This window comes from Staurois parvus, unplaced genomic scaffold (genome assembly GCF_062004578.1).
Source record: "Staurois parvus isolate SC_StPar_1 unplaced genomic scaffold, SC_StPar_1.0 ptg000207l, whole genome shotgun sequence".
NCBI lineage: Eukaryota > Metazoa > Chordata > Amphibia > Anura > Ranidae > Staurois > Staurois parvus.
In genome coordinates this window covers 1657523-1676512 of record NW_028318003.1, presented here as the reverse complement: position 1 = coordinate 1676512, position 18990 = coordinate 1657523, and the positions used below count along the sequence as shown (strand labels likewise).

Below are 18990 nucleotides of genomic sequence, written 5' to 3'. Positions count from 1 at the left end.
AAGAAAACAGCTAATACTTCAAAACAGAAAAAAAGGTTTGCACCAAAGTTTGGTAAAATCCTTGCACTTTACATAAATCACCCAAACACAATTGCCTATTTTTTCAACACGAGAGTGAAATTACACTTAACCTTCTTTAACAGCAGTCGAGGATTCATACCTTCTGATACAATGGAAAAGATTGCAACAACATGTAGAACCTGCATTGTACCACCTTTTATGGTCTTCGTAAATTACTGCCAACTACAGAAAAAAAACCTAGAGGTTGAAGAATAACATCTGCATTGTATTTATAGAATTCAGCCCACTTTGTTAGGCCTTTTTAAAATTGTCATTAAACATTAAATGACAGAATGTTATAAACATCGACTGTATAGTTCAATTCACAGTTTTGGTGACTTGAGCTTCCTTCATGCTGTAAACTATCCTTTTTAAAGGAACAAGGAAAACTCTCAATTTCCAAAAGAAAAACAATCATTGGGGTAGTCAGTGGCACATCATCCTGGAAGACTTCCAAAAAGCACTTGTCTTAGGACTGAGGCACATATACAAAATGATACCTAGCACTAGAGCCCTTTTAATAAAAAATAGTATAGGATACTTAGCAACTTAATGGTCCTCATCTCAAAAGTATAACTGAATTTAAAACTCATTGGGGTTGTTTTAGGCTGTTCACTATGCAAGGCAATTTCCTTTAGTTAGTAAATAAGGTGAAGCTCTGCTGATAATTATCAGCAGAGCTTCACCTTATGATTATAATCATTCAATTATAATCATTGAATGATAATAATTGAATGATTATAATCATTCAATCATGTACAAGCAAAACTGCATTTTTTTAAATTTTCCTTGCACATGATTGAAGGAATTTGTAATCCCTATTAAACTTATTACCAAGGGATGTGAAATTCCTTCCTCTGCTATGCTAGATTCAGGGGCTGGGGGAACATTATGGACATAGAATTTGCCCACAAAAATAACATCCAAACAAGAAATAACTCTGCCCCTTTTGATATGGAGATGGTTGATGGTTCACCATTATCGTCAGGACCTGTTACCCAAGAAACAGTTCCTCTGGTACTCCAATTTGAGGCTTTCAGTCATGAGAGGATCAGCTTTCAGCTGATTACATCACCCAAATTTTCAGTGATCCTGGCCATTCTTTGGTTTTCTACCCCTAATCCCTTCATTAACTTGAAAGCACTATAAATTTTACAACCCTATTGCGGAACATTGTAGAAAACTTGTTGCACAAGTTCTTCACCAATTAAGGAATTACAAGTTGATGTGGTAGCTACCCAGTTATATGGTAACCTGCCTCCTCAATACATTGAGTTTCAGGATATCTGTAATAAAAAGAATGCCGATCTATTACCTCCTTGCTGTCTGTATTTGTTCCATTGTACGCTCCCAGGGGCAGACATACCTTTTATTTGCCTTTTCAATCTTTCAGAAACTGAAAAAGTGCTGAAACAGTGGCTTGATCAGAATTTAGAGGGATACTCAATGTCTCCTGTAGGGGCAGCCCTGTTCTTTGTTACAAAAGGGGCTTCACCTTGCATCCGTGCATTGATTACAGAAAGATTAAGGAAGAATCGACTTTACATCAAACTGGAAAAATGTGAGTGTTAACGAACCCAGATCCTGTTCTTGGGATATATTACTTCTACAGAAGTGTGAGCATGGATCCCAAGAATATCAAAGAAGTGGTTGACTGGCCTGCCCATAGCAATGTTAAAGAAATACAATTTGTTGGATTTACTAACTTCCACAGAAAATGTGATAGCACCAATTACTCAGCTGACAAAGAAAGGGATGTACTTGGTGTGGTCACCTGAGGCACACACTGTCTTTAGTAAGTTAAAGACTCTTTTCACTGCTGCACCAATATTGGTGCATCTCAATCCTGAACTTCCTTTTATCGTGGAAGTGGATGCTTCAGACTCTGCCGTGGGAGCTATCCTTTTTCAACAAAAAGGAGAAAAGTTGTGCAATTGCATACTTGTGCTTATTTCTCTCAATTAAGGTTTTCAGCCGAAAGGAATTATAACATTGGGAATAAAGAGCTGCTGGCAAATAAGGAAGCCTTTTCTGAATGAAGCTATATGCTGGAAAGGGCTAATCATCTTGTAACTGTTCTCACTGATAAAAAAAAATGAAAATAGTTTGTTCTGCCAAAAGATTGCCTTTTAGAGAAGCATGTTGGTCTCTATTATTTTCCAGGTTCAATTCTATCTTCTTACATCAACCTGGGTCAAGGAATGGTAAGGCTGATCTCTTACGAGGATGTTGTCTGAACCACTCCAGGAAGGCAACTCTGAATGTACAGTCTTGTCTAACGAAAACTTCCTAGGGCCACAAACTCCAAGATATTCTTGAGTCTCCTCAAAGAGGAGTATGGGAAACACAGACTTCTCAATCATTCTCCTAAGGACAATAACCTTGGGTACAAGAATGGCTTTTAGACTCAAGCATAAAGGTTCTATGTATCTAAATTGGTTCAGATAGACGCCCTCAGTTTGGTGGATGACTCTAAACTTGCTGGGCATTTTGGGGTTTCTAAGAAGGAAGAACTTTTATCGTGTTCCTTTTGGTGGCTTGCTTACACAAAATGTGCCAAAAACTATGTGACCTTGTGTCTGACCTCTGCAAGCAGTAAGACACCCTGAACATCTCCTTTAGGGATGCTCCAACTACTCCCTGTTCCATTGAGACCATGGGTCTATTTCTACGGACTTCATAGTTAATCTTCCTCCCTCGAAAGAGATGACCGTTATCATGAAAGCTGTCGACTATCTCACTAAGATGGTTTATTTTATACCTGTTAAGGGAGAACCCTCTGCTGAACAAACTACAGAGATGATGGTTTGAGAAGTCTTTAAACTACATGGAATTCCTGATGATGTGGGGGTTGACAGAGGAGTACAGTTTACTTAAAATATTAGAAAAAGCTTTTGCCCAGCTTTAGGTGTAACATCCTCAGTCTAATGGTCAGACTGAGAGGTCTAGTCAAACTTAGAGCAGTTCCTTTGATGTTTTGTTAATTTAATTTTGCTTAAACGCCAGGTATCATCTAGTATTTATTCATGATTTCACTAACTCTATTCCGGTTCCTGCTGTTACCAACAGATTAACTATATTACAGGAGATTCAGGAGAAACTGATTGATACTTTGAAGGAGGCTCTGGAATATTACAAGAAGGCAGCTGACAGACATTGCAGATTACTCCCTACTTTTTATGTGGGTGACAAAGTTCGATTATCTACCAAAAATTTGAAGTTCATGTTCCATATGCTATGCTGGGTCAAAATTTTATGAAACCTTTTCAGATCTCTGCTCAAATCAGCCTGATCACCTTTTGCTGAAAAATTCCTGAAAATATGAAGATTTACCCTGTTTTTCATGTGTCAATACTCAAACCATTTCATGAAAATCCTTTTTCTGGAAGAATTTTTCCACCTGCACTACCTGTTGAGGTACAGGGTGAAGAAACAATTTGTGGTTGAGAAAATTCTTGATTACAGGGTCTTTATGAACAAATTACAATATCTGGCTCAATGGGAAGGGTATGGGCCAGATAAAATTATTGGGAACCTGAGAACGTTCATGCCCCTAGATTAACAAAAGAATTTCACCAGAGGATTACTCACAAACCTGGCCCTAAAATGTCCAGGGAGCGTCCTGGGAGGAGGGGAGTACAGCCAGGATTTGGATCTGAACCTGAAACCTTTGCTGTGTCTGTCAGTATCTCTTCTTGCTGAGCCACCTGAGATACTGTGCACCTCCCTGGACAATATCGCCTTGTACCTTGCTTCTGGTGAACCTTGATCTCTTTGCTCCTCCCATGAAATTCTTATATAAGCCATGCCTTTGCACTTCCTGTTTGCCAGATAATTGTGCTCTTTCCAGTCAGTATCTGGCTCTTGACGCCCTAAGCACTCGTAATCAACTTTTTGCTTATTTCTTGACTCAGCTTGATCCCAACCTGCATCCACTTGTTACCAACCTTTGGCTTGTTCCCAGACTATGCTTCTGCTTGATTCCAACCTGCAACCACTTGTTACTGACCTTTGACTTGTTTACTAGCTATGCTTCTTGATCCCTACCTGCTGTATCTGCTAATCTACCCCAGATTACTCACTCTCCTGGTGGGGCAATCCTGACGACTGTGACCTGCTACTAACATGCAACAAAACCCATATCCACTATCAGAAGCTCTAGTGAATACCGGTTAGTGCTTAGATCCCCACACCTTGAATGAGCCCACATCATCCTCCAGGGTGATTTGCTTGTATACTTATCCTGCTGGCTGCTGGGAGCCTCTCACCTGCTATAACTACTGGTCTCCAAGCCTGAGCCCCTACCGTGACACATTAAGTATTCTTTGCAAAGTGCATTTTCGCCACATTCACTTAGCTAAGGGAAAATTCCCTTAAAAAATTAATATCCCCCTTGGAAATTTAACAGCCTATTTTCCTTTAGTGAATTAGCCTCATTATCTCTTTTAATATATTCATGGACAGGACAGCAAGCCATTTTTCAGATATAACATTTTACCTCTTTCTTTCCTTTCCATGTAGCTTCAAACCTGCCATTGTAGGTCCAAAAATTTTTTTTTTGTAATTTTTTAATTTAATATTCAGCATGCTGGTAGTCTGCATTGGCCAGCAGTAATATACACTCTCTGGCCACATTATTGGGTACACCTTCCTAGTACCGGGTTGGACCCCCTTTTGCCTTTAGAACTGCCTTAATTCTTCATGACCTAGATTCAGCAAGGTGTTGAAACATTCCTCAGAGATTTTAGTCCATATTGACATGAGTTGCTTTTCTATCATCTCAAACCAGTCTGCCCATTCTCCTCTTACCTCTGACATCAACAAGGATATTCATCCACACAACTGCCGTTCACTGGATATTCTCACTTTTTCGGACCATTCTCTGCAAAACCCTAGAGATGGTTGTGCAAAAAAATCCTAGCAGATCAGCAGTTTTTTAAATACTCAAACCAGCCTGTCTGGCACCAACAACCATGCCACGTTGAAAGTCACTTAAATCCCCTTTCTTCCCCATTGTGATGCTCGGTTTGAACTTTAGCAAGTTGTCTTCACCACGTCTAGATGCCTAAATACATTGAGCAGCTGCCATGTGATTGGCTGATTAGCAATTTGTGTTATCAAGCAATTGAACAGGTGTACCTAATAAAGTGGCCAGTGAGTGTATATAGAGCATACATTTAAGGATAGAGAGGGAGCTGCAAGCACATCTGACAGCATGGGGATAAGGACTGGGCAGGGCAAACCAAGCATATGCAGAAGTTTCCCTCTTATCGAAATTTCTAATATATTTATTCAATAAATTCAAAAGCAGAGTACTGAAAAAAAAAGTTATCATGTATGCCTCCTGATACTGAAGATAATGAAATAAACACATTAGTGGAGCAGGTTGCCTTCCATGTTGTCCTCTGTCCTGATTAGTAGACGTGTGTCTTCCTACATTGCCTTGTCAATAAGTACAGACTGCAAACAGATAGCATGTAAGCAGAGCAATGATTTACACTCATCAGAGCCTTTGATTGCAGCTCTCAAACCAGAGAAATAAAAAGGTAGAGATCTAAGGTTATATTTATATATTGTTCTGTGCCCCTTGATATGTGTTATTAAAAGGGCTAATGTATTTTAAAAGTGCAGTTATCCCATAAACCACCCCTGCTGGCTCTAAACCCTGACCTGTGAGACCTTTACACAAATTAGGACCTGCTTCTACATGTCAGAGTGTAATTTAATCAGAGTGAGCATTTCATATTACGCTGTATAAATATGGCTCTATACTTCAAGCTGCTTTGTAGGATCACACTGAGGAAAGAGCCACTGTGTTAAGAAAGGCAACAGATAGAATTAGTAAGGTGTTAAAAAAGTACCATACATATACTACTCTTGATGTATCAAAACTGCTGAAATATTTTCCAACATATGCTACTATCTTGCTTTCGCCATGAATCTAACGCCACGCAGATGGAACTGCACAGAGACTGTGAAATGCAGAGGAATTCTGGTGACAGGAATGGAGTTGGTGCACTGCAAACTGATCTTAGGTTCATGTAGAGCACAGCAGTAGACAGAAGTAAGTGCGTGCTTGGAATCCATTAGTCTTTCTAATTTGTGAAAGCCATGCATGATAGTGGCATGTAGACAACATGACATCTCCACTAAATACATCTTGTTAGTGAAACTCCACACATATTTACAATGTTAGTTAAGACTAGCTTTTAAATAATTTCAGCAATTATTTTGTGTATTTTTATATACAGAAAATAAAGGTGTTCTCTTACACATCACAATACATCGTGCACATTCTTCTTAGTATTTGCTATATTAATGCAAAATTCATTTGATGACTGTAAGGACAGATTTGGCAAAATCGAATTTTAAATAAAAACAGCATTGTCTGGAAACCTGTAAGCATGAGACTTTTCTGACACTTGTGTTTACATATACAAATCAGTATTTTTTTGCTAGAAAATTACTTAAAGGGTAAGTTCACCTTTTGAACAAAAATAATAAATGCACATTTTTTTTCCAGGTAAAAAAATGTGTGATTATTATTTTTGTCCAAAGATGCCTTAAAAGCATTGCACCAGCAAGCAGTAGATCGCTGATGCCATGCAGGACTCCTGCAGACCTGTCAGAATGTCTGCTTGCCGTACGGGATGTACAAGCAAGCACATATACTGACATGAAGATTCAATGAACTACCACGGTGCTCCACAGTGCTGTGGTAGTTCATTGAAAACTACAAGCTGACAGCCAGGACCAGGGATGGACTGACAACTCATGGGGCCTCCAGGCAATAGGGGATCATGGGGCCCCTGTGTCCTTTCTCAAACTCAAAAAAGCCTATGAAAAAGGTACCAGGGGCATTTCATGTGGCCCCCTACTGACCCCGGGCCCTCGGGCAGTGCCCGAGTTTCCAAATGATCAGTCCGCTCCTGGCCAGGACTTGTAGGCACACAGAACTCTGTGAGTGAGTTTCATTTATCTCTATGTGTTCTGGTATTCTTTTATCATAATAAAACATTTTTTACTACTACACTATTGGTGGTCGCTTTTCTCTATCATCTACTTTAGAGCTTTTGTGACTGATGAGGAGAACCTATGCAGCGTCCTTTGATGAGAAAGAAGGAAGAACAGGAGCCAGTGTGAGGAAATTTTTCCACTAAGTGAGTAAGACGTATATGAGGTTATGGGTCTGATTGGAAGCTGAGCAGCCACTTCTTAAGGGTGTTGGTACACAGCAGTGAAGTTTCTGTATTTGAATACACAGACTGTTGTTTACCCAAGAGAGGATATTTATTAGGACTTTATCATTTATGTTTTGTTGCTTAGATTCCTGTCATGTCCAGGGGCGGACTGACCATTCGGGCACCCGGGCACTGCCCGAGGGCCCAGGGTCAGTAGGGGGCCCCATGAGATGCCCCTAGTACCTTTCATAGGCTTTTTTGGGTGTGGTTTTGAGTGTGGGTGAGGACATAGGGGACATAGGGGCCCCATGATCCCCTATTGCCCGGGGGCCCCATGAGTTGTCAGTCCACCCCTGGTCATGTCTATATGTACTTCACGAGATACTGTACTTTATTGAGAGAATTTTTATACTTCTGTTATTATATATTTAGCAATGTGGTTATGGATCTCATATATCTCATATTTTTTTCCACACAAATAGAGCTTTCTTTTGGTGGTATTTGATTACCTCTGGGTTTTTTATTTTTTATTACATAATAGAAAATAGACCGAAAATCTTAAAAAAAAAAGTTTTTACTTTCTTCTTTAACATATCCCATAAAAAAATCAAGTCTCTTAATACATTTTAGCCAAAATGTATTCTGCTACATGTCTTTGGTAAAAAAAGAAAATCCCAAAAAGTGTATATTGATTGGTTTGTGTAAATGTTTCAGCATTCACAACACTGCGGTGGTCAGTCTGACACTAGCTGATGTTGGGGGGAACTAACTGCCACTGACATCACCAGTGCCATTATTACAGTGATCAGGGCTAATATTATTATATCTAAAGCCAATTTTTTGTTTTGAAGTGCTATAACCCCAGTCAAGTTTTTATTGTTCAGAGCCTAATCCAAAAGGAGTTCCAGATAAAACAGAATTTGGTCTGGTGCCCCTCTTTTGGTTTAAGCACTGAGTGACATTTCTGGGTGCTCATTGGAGGGTATCTCTGGTTGCAGAGAGCCGCCTAGCCAGACCCAGTGAGCATGTTGAATAATTGTCATTCTACCTTTTATGACTCTGTATTAACAAGTATTGAAGTCCCCAGTCCCTCTTGGATGTATCCCTTGAAAGTGTTTATTGCTGTTTTTCCAGTAGGAAGATTCACACTCACAATTTGTCCTTTTGACCTTGTCATTGACAGAGGAAGGGATAAAAAAAATTAAAAATGTTATCCTTGTCCCCATAATAAAAGATGGGGTTAAATCTACCTATGGGGTCACCTTGTCAAGTATGCAAAGAACCATATATGAATTATGAATGTTTGAATGCCTAAGGTGGATAATTCTGTGTATATCACACTGATCTAGTGGAAAAATCAAGTGAATTTAATTTAGCTATTGACAAGTCTCCCGTTATGAATATCTGTAATTATACGTGACTTGTTATTACCTCTTTGGCGATGGATAACTAAGGTTACTTGGCCATATTTCCCTTTTCCAAGCTGTTTGATGAATTTGTAATGATCATCAGCTTCCATTCTAACCAAGTTTTGACCAGTGATTTCCATCATCTCTTCAAGCATGCTAGCTGCTGTCAAACCGATATTTGAGTCCATGACTGACATCTTGTCCTAATTAAAAAAAAAGAAAAAAAAAGAAAAATTGTTTTTCATTTACAAAGTTTAAAAAGTTATAATTAACTGTTCATAAATGCAGAAAGCATGAACAATTACCTCAAGCACTCAAGACTGGTAATCAAACTTTGTGGTGCCTTCATATTGCCCATTTCAGCTTGTCTTTCTCATGAGTACTTCAGCTATGCTTCATTGTCTATGCCTGTACGTTCGTCTTATGCACTTAACTGTTTCTGGCCAGAGATGAGCTCAGTTATTATGGAGAAATTGATTTTGCCGTGATATTAAAGATTTCATCATCGTCAAAATTATACCATAGTGAAATTAAAGCTGAAGTTTAGATGTGACAATTTGTACATGATTACATTGGTACAGCTTGGACCAATGTTAGTATGTATGTGTCGTAACTGTGAAATCCCTATAAAAGCTGTAAATCACTATATTAGACACAGCTATTACAGCACCAAGCCGTGCCGATCAGCTGCCCCACTGCATTGTGAACACAGGAAGTTCCTCACTCTGCATGGAGGCCATTTAGGGAACACCAAATTCTCCCTGAATTAAAACAAAGTGTTTTCTGATTGGAAGAGATTGTGGCAGTGATGTCACAGTCTCCACTTAATCCAATCGGAGGACAAGTTGCATTCATTGAGAAAATGCAAAGTATTCCCTGAATGGTTCCTATGCTAAGCGAGCACTTCCTGTGTTCATTATGCAGAAGGATTGCTGATTGGTACAAGACCCAGAAACTAGTGGGGATCACTGCAGTAGCTTGGCCAGCTTCCATGGGTAAAAATTGCCATACCTAAAGTTAAATATGCTTGAAAACTTCTATCCTTTATTTTCTTTATTTAGAGGGTGTGGGTTTTTTTAATTATGTTTATTGCAGTTGATTTTTATTTGTGGTTATATCGTTGTTAGGCTGTTAGGCAATTTGCCCAACTTTTCCAAATTTTTTGGAAACAATTTGATTTTACACATTTACTCTAAATCTTCTATTTATTGCCTCTATTGTACTTTACATATTTGATGACATTTGCCTCAGCAACATTCTATTTAACAAAATTCATCCATCAGCAGCACGAGCATGAATCCTGGTGAATCTTGGGATGAATTGCCCAATGAATCTTTGATAAATAGATCCTACAGTATTCTTAATATTTTTGTTTTACCTTTTTATGTAATCATTATGTGTACTATCACTATTACATTTTATTTTATTTTATTTTTTGTTGAACAGAAGTATGCAGCATATTTTTCAGTCCCCACTGATTATAGTGAAAACTAGAGATGAGCGAATTATTCAAAAATTCGATTCGGCTGATTCGCCGAATTTGCGGGAGAAATTCGATTCGATGCGAATTTATTCGCTGCGAATTTAACTTATTAAAAGGGTTTCTAGGCTTCAGAGAGCCTTTATATTAGTGCAGAACACTGTACCTTTAATTTAAATGCCCTTGGAGTCTGCTGGGGAAGAGAAATAATACTGTCAGTCAGTATGACATGCAGATGAGTGCCGTTGATCTTAGAATCACCACACACTTCACTCATTTGGGCAGTCACGGGGCATGACGAAGAAGAAGAAGAACAAGAAGAAGAAGGAGAAGAAGAAGAATGAAAAGAAGAATGAAAAGAAGAAGAAGAAGAATGAAAAGAAGAAGAAGAAGAATGAAAAGAAGAATGAAAAGAAGAAGAAGAAGAATGAAAAGAAGAAGAAGAAGAATGAAAAGAAGAAGAAGAATGAAAAGAAGAATGAGAAGAAGAATGAAAAGAAGAATGAAAAGAAGAATGAGAAGAATGAAAAGAAGAATGAAAAGAAGAAGAAGAAGAATGAAAAGAAGAAGAAGAAGAATGAAAAGAAGAATGAAAAGAAGAATGAAAAGAAGAAGAAGAAGAATGAAAAGAAGAAGAAGAAGAAGAATGAAAAGAAGAATGAAAAGAAGAAGAAGAAGAATGAAAAGAAGAAGAAGAAGAATGAAAAGAAGAAGAATGAAAAGAAGAAGAAGAATGAAAAGAAGAATGAGAAGAAGAATGAAAAGAAGAATGAAAATAAGAATGAGAAGAATGAAAAGAAGAATGAAAAGAAGAAGAATGAAAAGAAGAAGAAGAAGAATGAAAAGAAGAATGAAAAGAAGAATGAAAAGAAGAAGAAGAAGAATGAAAAGAAGAAGAAGAAGAATGAAAAGAAGAATGAAAAGAAGAAGAAGAAGAAGAATGAAAAGAAGAAGAAGAAGAATGAAAAGAAGAATGAAAAGAAGAAGAAGAATGAAAAGAAGAAGAAGAAGAAGAATGAAAAGAAGAAGAAGAAGAATGAAAAGAAGAATGAAAAGAAGAAGAAGAAGAAGAATGAAAAGAAGAATGAAAAGAAGAAGAAGAAGAATGAAAAGAAGAATGAAAAGAAGAAGAAGAAGAATGAAAAGAAGAAGAAGAATGAAAAGAAGAAGAATGAAAAGAAGAAGAAGAATGAAAAGAAGAATGAGAAGAAGAATGAAAAGAAGAATGAAAAGAAGAATGAGAAGAATGAAAAGAAGAATGAAAAGAAGAAGAAGAATGAAAAGAAAAAGAAGAAGAATGAAAAGAAGAATGAAAAGAAGAAGAAGAAGAATGAAAAGAAGAAGAAGAATGAAAAGAAGAATGAAAAGAAGAAGAAGAAGAATGAAAAGAAGAAGAAGAATGAAAAGAAGAAGAAGAAGAATGAAAAGAAGAATGAAAAGAAGAAGAAGAAGAATGAAAAGAAGAAGAATGAAAAGAAGAATGAAAAGAAGAAGAAGAAGAATGAAAAGAAGAAGAAGAAGAATGAAAAGAAGAATGAAAAGAAGAAGAAGAAGAATGAAAAGAAGAAGAAGAAGAATGAAAAGAAGAAGAATGAAAAGAAGAAGAAGAAGAAGAATGAAAAGAAGAATGAAAAGAAGAAGAAGAATGAAAAGAAGAAGAAGAATGAAAAGAAGAAGAATTCCAGTACAGCAAAAAGTGTATCTGCAGAGAGCTCCGCTATTTCTGACAGTTCTCTGACAGTTCCTTCACATTTACAGCGGTTGAAACATTGTATCTATTTATTTCCGAATAAAAACATCTGTATCCTAAATGGAAACAAATAGATACAATGTTTCAACCGCTGTAAATGTGAAGGAACTGTCAGAGAACTGTCAGAAATAGCGGAGCTCTCTGCAGTGACACTTTTTGCCGGCTGATCGGGGAAAATTCGATTCGTGCGTCCGAAGTTTGCTAAAATTCGGATTCGGTGCGAATCGAATTTTTCCTAATATTCGAAACGAATTCCACTTCACCAAGTTCGATTCGCTCATCTCTAGTGAAAACCATTCAGGTGGTATCTTGGAAAGAATTCCAGACGAATAAAGCAAAACTACACTGCATCTGAGTGCCTCAAATCAAAAATGCTATTTGATTTATTTTTAATATCCAAAGTAAACTTACACACCTATCCATGGCTCAGTGTTCTATTTTGCAGAGAAATCAATTTGAAGCACTGGATCTGAATCAGTCTTTGGCACTTGTGGTTCGCCTGACATTTAGATTTTTCATGCTGATTGGTTTTGATTATATCTGAAAGGGACAGTGCACCTATTTTAACTGCAGTATTTATAACTTATCAGTAAGTCTTTGTGGACCTCTTTCCAGGATACCATCTGTATAACTAATGAGGGTACAATTTTTGCACAAAAACAGGTCCAGGATAGTTTAAAGGAGCTATTGTAACCCTCAGGAGCCATTTAAACCCCTTAATTACCACCAAAAATGTTTTAATCAAACCATTTTAATTTCAGCTTCCCCATCTCCACTCCACCCCATCTCCACTCCATTGACTCAACTTAGGTGTTGCGGCTTTGTACAGCAACATTAACCATGATGATGGACTAGCCGCTGCTGAATATTATCTTAATACAGCTAACGATATACCAACCTTACAAAAGGCATTTCTGCTAGAACTTCTTGACTACACCATGAACCACAACTACTTTTGGTTTAGTAACAAATTTTACTTACAAATCACTGGAGTTGCCATGGGTGCGAAGTTTGCCCCGAGTCTTGCCAATTTATTTATGGCAAGATGGGAGGAGGATCTCATCTATTCCAGAGAGTGGCCACAATTATTGTTTTACCGTCGGTACATCGACGATATTTTACTCCTATGGGAAGGGGATGAATTTACCTTGAACAACTTCTTTACTACATTGAATCTCAATGATATGAATATTAAACTTACCTTTCAATATAGTAATCAGGAAATCAATTTTCTTGACCTGACATTATACATTGAGGGCCCGAAAATTTTGTCCAGGAGTTATTTTAAATCATCAGACAGGAATAGCTTTATCCCTAAAGATAGTTGTCATCATCCGAGATGGTTGAGCAACATACCAAGGGGACAGTTTCTTCGGATCTACAGAAATTGTGACAAAAAAGAGGACTATGTCCTCCAATCTGAGATCCTTAAACGGAGATTCGTTGAAAAAGGCTATAACGCCAATATGCTCGAGGTTGAGAGGGACAAGGTGGGGGGCATGAATAGAGATAGTCTTATCATTACTAAGCAAAAGACTAACACTGAGAGATACTGCCCTTTTATCACTGACTTTTCTACTCAATTTAGGGATGTAGCTAGCATTATCAGAAAGAACTGGAGAATTCTTAAAGATGATCCGGTGCTAGGGAGTCATTTACCGGAAGCCCCCGAAATCACTTACCGTAGGGCACCACCTCTGAGAAACACCTTGGCCCCCAACATTGTTAACCCACCAAAACAACTTTCCTTTTTCTTCAACCGGAAAGGGTTCTTCCCCTGTAACAAATGCATGCTATGCACTAATAATGGAATTCATAAATATCCAGTAACCACATTTAACTCCAACACAACTGGTAAAACATATGAAATTCAATCTACCATCACGTGCAATAGTACCCATGTTGTATACCTATTGGAGTGTACATGCGGTAAGCAATACGTGGGACGGACTATTAGGAGACTTCGTGACAGATTGAGGGAGCACCTTAAGAATATTAACAAGGGGTTCAAGGAACATTCACTTTCCTTGCATTTCCGCCAAGCGCATAATAAGAACGCACATGGCTTGAGATTTATAGGAATTGACACAATACATAAACACTGGAGAGGAGTAAACAAGTTAAGAGTAGTTTCAAAACTTGAAACTAAATGGATTTTTTTATTAAGAACACTTGCCCCACATGGGTTAAATATTGATGTGGACATAAATTGTTTCTTGGATACCAGGTAATTCCTTTTGGGTTGTCCTTGCTTCATCTCAACAAATATCCAGTATGTACATATTATCGACATTGATGTATCTTTAGGGTTTCCGGGGGAAACTATGGTTTTATAACATCATTATCTTACCTCGAGGGGCTTCTCCCTCCCCCCCCCCCTCTTCCACCAATCAGCTGGATGATGGGCTTATTCTTCCTTTTCTGTTCAATACACACTATTCGCACTGGTTGTCATCCAAATTATCCTAATTATCCATTTTACCACTGGTACACGAATTTTGACGTGGATATGTCCCACAAGGTTAGGGATTAACGCCCCCAGTGATCCATATGGGGTTGCTTTTGTTTTAATCATAGTTTCCTAGGGAATATCCTAGGGGCTATTTTGATATTGTGGTTTTATTTCATTTCATTTTTAATTTTCATTATGTTTCATGACCATTTATATTATGTCTATGATCATCAGTAATAATTAGATCATATGATTATCATTATCTATATGACTGTTCGCTTATTATATATTTTTTATATTTTGCGCATTGCATTGGCTGTGTGTAATCGTGTTTTTAATTATTGTCGATTTTAACTTTCCTTTTATGGAATTTCTGGTGTTGTGTGTAACTTTTAATAATCTATAATGATGGCCCCTGGCATCTTTGCATGAATATAGGGGGCTGGTACTTGTAGTTCTACCACACCAAGATTCAGTATTTGCAACCAGCACTTGGCATGGTTTATCCCTTTGCTTGATATAGTTATCTCCTCCTCACTATCCCCAATTGATTGTTATTATGCTGAGATCTCCTGGCATTGTCAATTGTGCTAGGTGTGTTCTCTCCCATCACAACCCCTTCTTTTATCTGGGCTGTGGATCCCTTTCTCTGGCTCTGCAGTCTTGGTCTTCTATAAAATGGCCGCCGGATACGATCTGCGCATGCGCGGGTTATCCGCGATGACGCGGGAGGCTTGCATTGCGCATGCGCGGGCGTCTTAGCCTCGCGCATGCGCAGTAGCGCTAAAATAACGCGGAAATGCGTCTTTTCACAATTAAGAGGTCCTCTATATATAAGGGACCATGGTTGAGAGGCACATTCCCTTTGATAATGTGCCATTGCCACGAAACGCGTTAGTGATAAGGACACCTCTCACACCATTTATTATCCACTGGTTTCATGCATCTGACTGTCGGCCATCTTTTTGGATTCTATGCATCAGCTTTTTGGACATTACCATGTAAGTGTATTACTTACTTTTTTACCTTTGAATAAAATACTACACTATCAAGATTTCTTTCTTTTGGGTCTTATTGCTGAGCCCCTGAGATGATCTCCTGATAAGAAAGTACACCAATCCTGGCGATAGAGGATACAAAGTGATTTCGTGTTACTGTAAAGAGGCGCACCCCCCCTGGTGGTAGGAGACGGCAAGAGTGGTGCACTGGTGTCCTTGAGGGCTTCACGCTGAGGACCATCTGGCTGTGACCAGGAGTAGGTCATTATACTCCAATGCGCATGTACTTGCGCTATCTGGTTAGTGCATTATACAGTCATTCCCCTATCACGGAAGTCACGGATTTCTTTGGATACATCACAGAACTTATGATTTTAGCATCACCATCACTATATGCACCTTGATTAGACGGATAGATCTTCATTACTCATCTGATTATTGTTTTAACAATTTAAGAATGTGGAATCTGGTGCATGTTGAAATATGAACATTTAAATCTGTTATTCATGCTAATTCCCTGTATTATACACTCAAGCGCTGCATTTTTTGTATTTGAATTTTGATGAATGGGGTATACGAGGTTTACCTATATGCTAGCAGCTTGAATCCTATCATATCCAGCGCTCGTCCCTCTCTTCATATATTAGGTGTCCGTTTATGACACAGAGAATAGCTGCGATTCAACAGATCTCAGCTATTCTCTGGTCATTCACAGTTTATGACACTCAGGAGATCATGTCAGCCCTTCTCTGGAGATCTGTTTTCTCCCTCCAGATTCTCCAGCCCAGAGCTGGAGAATCGGAGGGACCGAAAACTAAGCAGAGATAATTTACCTCTGCTTAGTAAACTGATCTTTTACTGTAATCTCGCGAGATTATAGTAAAATGAGCCGTTTTCCAGAGTTTGTAGACCATTCTCTAGCGTTTGGAGACCGTTCTCCCTTAGTTCTGAGAACTGCTTCATAAACTGCATTCGCAGGAGAATTGTGTTCTCCGAGAATGCCGGAGAACTGAGCAGCGATCTATTACCGCTGGTTCATACACGGACATATATATGTTTCCAAAATCTCCCATAAATCATTGAGTTGCCAGCTTTCAAAAAGTATGCAAATTTAGTAATATTGGAAGGACAGTGTTTGTGCTGACAATGCCTGCACAAAACAACCGTTGACGATATGTCCTGACACTTGGTGACAATGGACAATGGGGAAACCCACTGAATGTCTTCATACTGCACAGGTGAATGCAAAAATGGTACAGAAGCACCAACATTTCATATATTTCCACCTTCAGCATATCAATCTCACCTGGGCAACATCCCAGTTTACAATAATTGATTTGCTATCACTTCAGTTAAATTAGTTATTTTTAATATCTATAATGTACAGTATTAGTATTAGTACAGTATTATGATTTTAAATAATAATATCAATAATATAACAATATCCAGAAATGTGAATTAAAAAATGTAGTTTAGTGTAAAAGTAGATTTTTTTTTAGAACCTACCATTACTGATTTACTTCTATCAGATGATTAGCTCTAAAGTGGATTTTAGTGATTGTTTGATCTTGGCTGTGTTTTAATAACACACTGGATGTGATTTATTTGGGTCTTGCACAGGAACTTGGCACTGTTCCATGAACAGAGATTATTACATAGGATTAACACACTAAGACTAGGAGAAAACTATGTACGTGGGTAGATAACTGGCTGATGAATACAGTTCAAAAGGTTGTAATCAGTGGAACTGATTCAACATGAGCTTAAGTTATTATTGGCTTGCCTCAAGGATAAGTTGCAGGGACTGTCCTTTCCAGTCTTTCAATTGGATTTCAACATACTTTTATTATATAACCTAAGAAAAAAGATGTTTACATTCGATGAAAAAGTATCCCTCTTTTATTCTTGTAGCTGAGTGTAGGAATATCTGAAAGTTCAAGCAATAGTTCCAGATTCATCTTTAAATTATGTACAATAGGAGTCAAAAACTATCTCAAGATGCATCTAACATAAATTTTGCTTATATTAAATAATACATTTTGAACTAGCAGAGGAGGTTCCAACATTTTCTGTACATAAAAGTAATCCAGATGTTTAACCACTTCCCGGCCGGCCCATGTACATAAACGGCCAGACGGGAACAGTGACAAAGCGGGTTGCCATTTATAAATGATAATTTTTGGTTATAAACTAATTTGGGTTATTTTTTTTACTAAAAGATAGCTGAATACATTTTGGCAAAGATTTTTGAAGAAATATTATTTATTTGCAAAATTTTATAAGAACAACACTTTTTTTTCCAAAATGTTTGGACTTTTTCATTTATATAGCAAAAAAATAAAATCACAGTGGTGAATAAATACCACCAAAATAAAGTTTTATCTGTCTCAAAAAAATGCTAAAAAATGCATACGGGTGCAGTGTTGCATGACCGCGCAATTGTCATTCAAAGTGTGATAGCACTGAAAGCTGAAAATTGGCTTGGACAGGAAGGGGGTGAAAGTGTTCAGACTTGAAGTGGTTAAGCAAGCTCTGTTGTTAATGATAAACTCATGTATTACTCACCATTACTTGGGCACTTCATAGTAAGTTATATAGTTACCTAGTAAGTCAGAACACTATACCCACAGTTAATCCTAAAGAAGGCAAAAGCTGTAGAAAAGATGTCCAATATGCTCCACTGGGAGACAAATTCCTCCCTAAGTCTCATAAATGTATGCAATTTTGAAAGTAATATCTTATTTGAATCATCTAGGGTATTTTTGAGACATGCAGCGTCTTTAAAGTCTTTGATCACAAGCCTTCTCTTGAGGGGTGGTGCAGGGTTTCTACAGCTTTATTCCATATTTGGCACCTTTGGTGTTTCCATGGAGCTTCTAAATCCCTCTATGAGCTCTTCAGGTAACTCCAGTCCAATACTGGAGAATGCTACCATTCAGAGAGTATTGCACTGGTAAGCTAAACAAATTGAATTTTCACCCTCTTGATACAAAGCTTGAAGATATTTTGTGCCTGTCCTGAACTGACATATTATCCCTGGTGTGAATTGAGTGTTCTATCACAGATGTGTGTCAGCAACATGCCAAGCAGAGACATGAAGATGTTTTTGCTGAAGGTCTTTCAAGGCCTGCAGCTATTCCAAATGCAGATTCAAATCCTCCACCCCACCTGTTACAATAACCATTCCACCCCAGTGTAAGTGAAGGTGGGCATACATCAGACTGCCATCTCATTCAAGGTTGAACATGTCAGTCTTGCACTGAAAATATTTTAAGATCAGTCAGTTATGCCTCAACCAAAATTTCCTTTTCACATGTCCTAAAGATATTGTTCCATCTCCATGCCTCCCAATGTTAGAGAAATCTATGGAGAGCAAATTTGCTTCCAGTTCCTTTTTATTTGCAAAAATTGGTAGTCAGGAAGATCTCTTTAGGACATGTAAAAGAATAAGTGTTCTCAGAACATTCTAGTCATGAGTGAAAAACCAAGGGCTTGTATGAAAGACTACTGCTACAGCAAGGTGAGTTAACATACAGTATACACAATAATGACACATGCAAATTGTTTTCCAACTGACTGGACACATGTGACAATTTCGTTCATATTTTATGTAAATTATATACAGTATATATTTTTAGATTCCAGGATCAGTAATTCTGT

General features: G+C 37.9%; 1 protein-coding gene across 3 annotated transcripts in view; it reads right to left on the bottom strand.

Moving 5' to 3' along the window:
- The window catches only part of LOC149461216 (serine/threonine-protein kinase SBK2-like), a 98521-nt gene that overhangs the window by 15371 nt on the left and 64160 nt on the right, over positions 1–18990 (bottom strand). For all 3 annotated transcript variants that reach the window (XM_089678542.1, XM_089678543.1, XM_089678544.1), the window contains exon 2: positions 8673–8853. In XM_089678542.1, the coding sequence (XP_089534668.1) occupies positions 8673–8847 (175 nt within the window). In that variant the 5' untranslated portion in view covers positions 8848–8853. The remainder of the gene's footprint in view (positions 1–8672; positions 8854–18990) is intronic.